At 45.1% G+C, this 6724-nt stretch overlaps 1 protein-coding gene across 1 annotated transcript; it reads left to right on the top strand.

Moving 5' to 3' along the window:
• Positions 1 to 1668: 1668 nt before the first annotated feature.
• LOC112139848 (transmembrane protease serine 9) lies at positions 1669 to 6701 on the top strand (the record flags this gene model as incomplete). Its single annotated transcript, XM_024262685.2, is given in 8 exon segments — positions 1669 to 1800; positions 2264 to 2532; positions 2620 to 2765; positions 2843 to 3467; positions 4422 to 4593; positions 4929 to 5182; positions 5258 to 5358; positions 6453 to 6701. Coding segments are annotated over 7 exon segments (1752 nt in total), but the record flags the coding sequence as incomplete, so codon positions are not given.
• Positions 6702 to 6724: the final 23 nt, after the last annotated feature.

Below are 6724 nucleotides of genomic sequence, written 5' to 3'. Positions count from 1 at the left end.
CTTTTTTTTTTATTATTATTATTTTGCAAAGACTTCTGGTAAATTTCTAGGGCACTTGATTATGGAATTGGCTGTTCTCATTAAATCCTGGGTCCCCAAACTCCGGGGCACAAACCAGTACCGGGATGTGGAGCGCACCGGTGCCCTAACACAATACCAGTATCCTAACCCTACCTGGTAGTTTGCGTCCAGTACTGCATCCAAGCCTGGTTCATGCATGGTTCCGGTACTGGTTCAGGTCCAGCACCATGTTAAGTAACGCGTCCTGTGCCGGGTTAGAGTTAACGTACCTGTACTGGGTTTGGGTACTAGTACTAGACGAGTACCGAAGACCAGTCCGCGTCCAGTACCCCATCAGGTACCACATCCCAAGAGCTCCGGACCCTTGATTTTACAAACAGCCAGCACATCAAAAAACGGCAAGTTGGGGACACCCAAAACGTCAAAAAGTGACGCAGAGGGGTCCTTAACCAAACGTCAATATGTGGCGAGTCGGGGGGGAGAATGCGTTGTTCCACCACACCCCAAAGGTGATCTATTGGGTTAAGATCTGGGGACTGTGGAGGTCATTAGAGTCCAGTGAACTCATTGACATGTTAGAGAAACCAGTCTAAGATGATTCCAGCTTTGTGACATGGAGCCTTGTCCTGCTGACAGTAGCATCAGAAGATGGTAGTCTGTGGTCATAAAAGGATGGACATGGTCAAAAACAATAATCAGATAGACTGTGGTGTTGTAACCATGCTCAATTGGTACTAAGGGACACAAAGTGTGCTAAGAAAATATCCACCCCACTACTATGCCACCACCACAACACTAGGCAGGATGGAGCCATACTTTCATGTTGTTGGCATCAAATTCTGACCCCACCATCCGAATGTGGCAGGGGAAATGGAGACTCATCAGACCAGACACTGTTTCTCTATCTTCTAGAGTCTGTGTCAATTGTAGCCTCAGTTTCCATTTTTTTTTTGCTAGCAGGAGTGACACTCAGTGTGGTCTCCTGCTGTTTTAGTCCATCTGCCTCTAGGTTGGACGTGTTGTGCATTCAGAGAAGCTATAGCTCTTCTACAGACCTTGGTTGTAGCCACTGGTTATTTGAGTAACTGTTGTCCTTCTATCAGCTGGAACCAGTCTAGCCATTCTCCTCTGACCTCTGGCATCAACAAGACCTTTCTGCCCTCAGAACTGGACATTTTCTCTTTTTCTGACCATTCTCTGTAAACCCTAAAGATGGTTGTGGGTGAAAATCGCAGCAATCAACAGTGTTTGAAATACTAGCATGTATGGCACCGACATGCCATGTTCCAAGTCACCTCAATCCCGTTTCTTCCCTGTTCTGATGCTCAGTCTGAACTGCAGCAGATCGTTTTACTTGATCATGTCTACATGCCTAAATGTATTGAGTTGCTGCCATGTGATTGATTAGAAGTTTGTGCTAATGAGCAATTGGACATGGTGTACCAAATAAAGTGGCCAGTGAGTGTATATATGAAACAAACTTTTGAGCAGACCAAATAAAATTGAAACAAATGTGACAGGAAACTTGAAACAACAAGCCTTTGGAATTTTGTGAGAGATCTATGAGGTCCAGCAGTTTTTGAGTCCACAGAAACTAAACCAGCAGTTTTTCTCTGCAGTTTGTGGTCAGGCTAATCTGAACACCAGGATTGTTGGAGGACAGAATGCTCCTCCAGGGTTCTGGCCCTGGCAGGTCAGTCTGCAGACATCTGCACACTTCTGTGGAGGATCGCTCATCAACAACCAGTGGGTGCTGACGGCGGCTCACTGTTTTCCAAGGTGAGCTTCAATCAAACTAATGGTAGTACTTGTATTATATACATGTTGACATGTGTCTGTATAAAGGCTGTGAAGGCAACAAGTATGTTTGTGATATTTGAGTAACCTTTTTGACAGTAACAATGATCTCCAGAAATGTTTTGCCTCTTTTTGTAATTTTGATACATACTTGAGATCAAAAACAGTCATGAAAAACTTTCATAAGAAACCATAGATTTGATCAACCACACAAAGTCCAAAGTCAGTCCTCGAGGGCCGGCCTCCTGCTGGTTTCCAGAAACCCTGCCTTACCTGCTGCTGATTACCTGGATCAGGTTCAAAGGCAGGTTGGTTGGAAAGCATGTAGAACACCGGCCCTTGAGGACAACCCTGCATTAAAGCTTTGGTTCTAAACTGTTTTGTTTGTGATTAAAGCTCCAATCTACACGTCTCACAGTTTTAACATTTCTGTTTTCTGTCTCAGTCGCAGTGCATCTGGTGTGAACGTGCTTCTGGGTCTTCAGAGTCTGCAGGGATCCAACCCCAACATGGTGTCTCGAACAATAACAACTTTAGTCGTTCATCCGAGCTACAACTCTGTGACATCTGATAACGACATCGCCCTCCTGCAGCTCTCCTCACCAGTAACCCTCACCCCCTACATTACTCCAGTCTGTCTGGCTTCCACCAGCAGCAACTTCTACAGCGGCATCAACACCTGGGTCACCGGCTGGGGCAACACTGGAAGTGGAAGTAGGGTAGATATTTTACAAACAATCAGAAGCTGTTCTTTCATGGACTTCAGATGTTGTAAATGAATAAATCGTTTTCTTCCCTTAGTCTCCCTTCCTTCCCCACAAACCCTCCAGGAAGTACAAGTGCCGATTGTGGGAAACAGACAGTGTCAATGTAACTATAACACCGTCTCAATCACGAGTAACATGGTGTGTGCCGGGTTACCAGAAGGAGGCAAAGACTCTTGTCAGGTAAACATCGTCATCTTTTGTATTCCAAAGGTTTCTCTTAGTTTCTTCCTTAAATGAAAATGTTTTTGATCTTGAAGGGAGACTCAGGAGGTCCACTGGTGATTAAGCAGAACAACCGTTGGATCCAAGCAGGAATTGTGAGTTTTGGAGAAGGTTGTGCTCTACCTAATTACCCTGGAGTCTACTCAAGAGTGTCTCGGTACGAGACCTGGATCAATGCCCAAATCACCAGTAATCAGCCGGGATTTATCGCCTTCACCTCCACTGGAACAGACAGTGACCTCAGTGTGTCGTGTTCCGGAGTGCCCCCAATTACAAATGTCACTACTACCACTACTACTACCACTACTACTACTACAACCACAACTACAACAACTACTGTACCACGAATAACAACTACAACAACCACCACACGTCCAACCACTACAACCACCACACGTCCAACCACTACAACCACCACACGTCCAACCACTACAACCACCACTACAACTGCGACTTTTGTACCTCGAACAGCAACTACAACAACCACTAAACCTTCAACTGCATCAACCACCACACGTCCAACCACTACAACCACGACTTCTGCCCCCCGAAAGACAACTGCCTCTAAACCTACAACTACAACAACCACCACACGTCCAACCACTACAACCACCACTACAACAACAACCACAACCCGGTCACCAGCCACCACACCCAAAGGTAACCATTTGATGTGAACAGAATAAAAGCAATTTCTAGTTACTTTTCATATTTGCTTGTTATGAACAGATACGATAAACATTTACAGGAAATAACTTCATTAAAGTATTATGTACACATAAGGAATCCTGTGTTTTAGTAACTGAAACCATCCATCCATCTTCTTGGCCGCTTCTTCCCTTTCGGGGTCGCGGGGGTGCCGGAGCCTATCCCGGCCACTGATGGGCGAAGGCGGGGTACACCCTGGACAGGTCGCCAGTCTGTCACAGGGCCTCAATCACACACACATACACTCTCACATTCACACCTAGGGTCAATTTAGAGTCACCAATGAACCTATGAAGCATGTTTTTGGACGGTGGGAGGAAGCCGGAGTCCCCGGTGAAAACCCACGCATGCACGGGGAGAACATGCAAACTCCACACAGAAAGGTCCCAGCCGGGATTCGAACCGGGGCCTTCTCGCTGTGAGGCGAGCGCGCTAACCACTGCGCCACCGTGCAGCCAGTAACTGAAACCCTCATGTATTATATATGAATGAGTCTTAATTTAGCAAATTTTAAATTTTAATTTTAGTTTAAGTGTTTATTAAGGGACAATCCATAAAACAACAGTGATTCCATGAAATGTGAAAAAATGTTTTGTGCAATGTTATAGTATATTTGCAAGCTTTCAGTTGTAGTCTCTATGAAAGTACCAGAAAGTACAATAAATAAAAAAAGAACAATGAAATTGTTGGAATTCACCTGAATGGGATAGTGTCATAAGTCAATAGAAAAAAGCAGACAAATAGAAATAGAGAGGTGAGCAGCAGATCATGAAAATACACATAGAGCAAGGAATAACTGGACGTTATACAAAAACCACACCTATTAATAACAACAAACATACAATCAGTGGGAATTTGTACACAAGGTCATAGCAGGTATTTAAAGTGTGTACGTCTTTTCTGCAGCTGTGGTTTGTGGGCGGGCCCTCCTGAACTCCCACGTGTTAAATGAGAGTTCAGTGGTAACTGCAGGTCAGTGGCCGTGGATGGCGAGTCTGCAGAAGAACGGACAGCACGTGTGTGGAGGGACACTAGTTTCTCTGGACTCTGTGCTTAGCAATGCTAACTGCTTCTCAAGGTGAGTAACATCCATACCTGATGAGTGAAAGCAGACTTGTGTGATTGGAGTAGTCGACTGTCTCAACACAAAGATTTCAGGTTTTGTTCCATTTCTTTTGCCCAAGTGTCCAGGTGTCGTTGGGCGAGACACTGAACCTCACAGTACTTTGTTGGTCCGAATGGCTCCTTGCATGACAGTGGAGCCACTATCAGTGTGTGAATGGAAGTGTGAGTGTAAAGGACTTTGGATCTTAAATTTACCATAAAAAAACACTGAATAAAAGAGAAACAAACCTGAAAAGATTGAATCAGTTTCCATTTTTGGCCTGGTTGAATCAGTCATGTCTTCCACAGTTCTCCTGTGGCGTCTGAGTGGACGGTTGTGTTGGGTCGTCTGCAGCAGAACGGATCAAACCCCTTTGAGGTGTCAGTGACGGTGACAAACATCACTCTGAGCAACCAGACAGGCTCCAATGTTGCTGTTCTGCAACTCTCCTCCCCACCCGTCCTGAATGATTACATCCAGCCCATCTGTCTGGACAACGGAAGAACTTTTCCTGTGGGAACAACATGCTGGGCTGCAGGCTGGAGTTCTGGACGGGGAGGAGGTGAGTCTACATTACAGCATAAGAAAACGCATGTCTGAAAAGGGTTTCATTTGAACACTTTTGTTCAACTTTTAGAAGAAAAAGTTCTGCAGGAGTTCCAAACTTCAGTGCTAGAATGTTCGAGGCCAACAGCTGCAAATGACAGCATCTGTACCACGATGTTCACGCTGGCTGAGGTAAAGTAAAACATTGTCTGGTTTTGACATTTGAAGCATTTCCTGAGAACTGTTGTGTGTTGATGGTGGTAACGGTTAAGTGTATTTTGGGAAAACTCTAGTCTGGAATTATAACAACAGAAGACTAAAATATTCACATATTTTATAACAGTGTTATAGTCGTGATCTGAAAGTTTTATCCAGTAAACGTTCTATAACTTCTGTTACCAAAACAGCGGGACACACAGTATATGTAGCTTGATTATTGGTGACTGTTATGGTAACAAGTTCACTGATAGACAAGACAGTACCGTTTAATCCTTACATTGCTAGTAAGCAGTGATTGGTCCAAGTCGGTCTGAGTTATTGTTTCTATGGCAACCAATTTCACCAATCAGCAGTGAGCTTATTAGAAGGCCACACCCCTACCACTTGATGGAATCTGTCAATTAAATGTTTTAAAGGTTGGATGTGTTACGACTCTAAACCGCAACAAAGAAGCTGGGAGACGAAACCGGTTTTATATTGAACAACTTTAATGTGTTCAAAAGACTCAAAAGTGGAGAGCACGAAGCGAGTTCCGCGGTGCAGCCGTGACGTTGAACCGGACAGGAAGTGCCAGCCGAAGCCCCTCCTCCCTGAGGTCCTCAGACTGAGTTTTATCTGGAGCTTCCACATCCCAAAACTGCTGCACCTGTGTGAGAGGAGGAGACAAGGGCAGACAAACAGACAGAAATACGGCTCAGGGCCGTAACAGATGGAAGGGCCAGCAGGCTCCGCCTACTTTTTTTTAGGGATCTGACTGGTTAGTTTATAACTTGAACAACATGAAAAAATGTAATTAAACAAAAAGAGGATTATTAAGAATGGTTATTCTGACCTACATTAATGAGTAACAGGTGTTTGGAATGCCATGGGGGCGGAGTCACTCAGTCCAGTTCTCATATACAGTCAATGGCTGTGACAGACACTTTTTTTCTCTCAGTTAAATAATTGTCATAGAGTATATTCATGAAAGAAAAAATGTTTTTTTTTATTCTTAACTTATTTGGTGCCGATTCTAAGTTGTTTGTGAGGTTGTAAAAACTGAAAAGGTTTCCCTTCTCCGTGTTCAGGGCGACTCCGGTGGCCCGCTCATGTGTCAGCAGGGCGCCTCTTGGTATCAGGCCGCCGTGTTGTCGTTCGCACGCCGCTCCCTGAGGAGAAGACGAGCCGTTGCCGTTGCCGTGATGGAGTTTGAAAAACTCAGCCAGTTTGAGGACTTCCTGGTTCAGACAGTGGGACCGTTTCTGCCTTCAACCATCAACAGCAGCAGTTTCAACCCCACCACGCCCACCACGCCCACCGCGCCCACCACGCCCACCACGCCCACCGCCTCCGTCTCCAC

This window comes from Oryzias melastigma, unplaced genomic scaffold, assembly GCF_002922805.2.
Source record: "Oryzias melastigma strain HK-1 unplaced genomic scaffold, ASM292280v2 sc00565, whole genome shotgun sequence".
Classification (NCBI taxonomy): domain Eukaryota; kingdom Metazoa; phylum Chordata; class Actinopteri; order Beloniformes; family Adrianichthyidae; genus Oryzias; species Oryzias melastigma.
The sequence above is the reverse complement of the archived record's forward strand: the minus strand, read 5'-3'. Positions and strand labels throughout refer to the sequence as shown.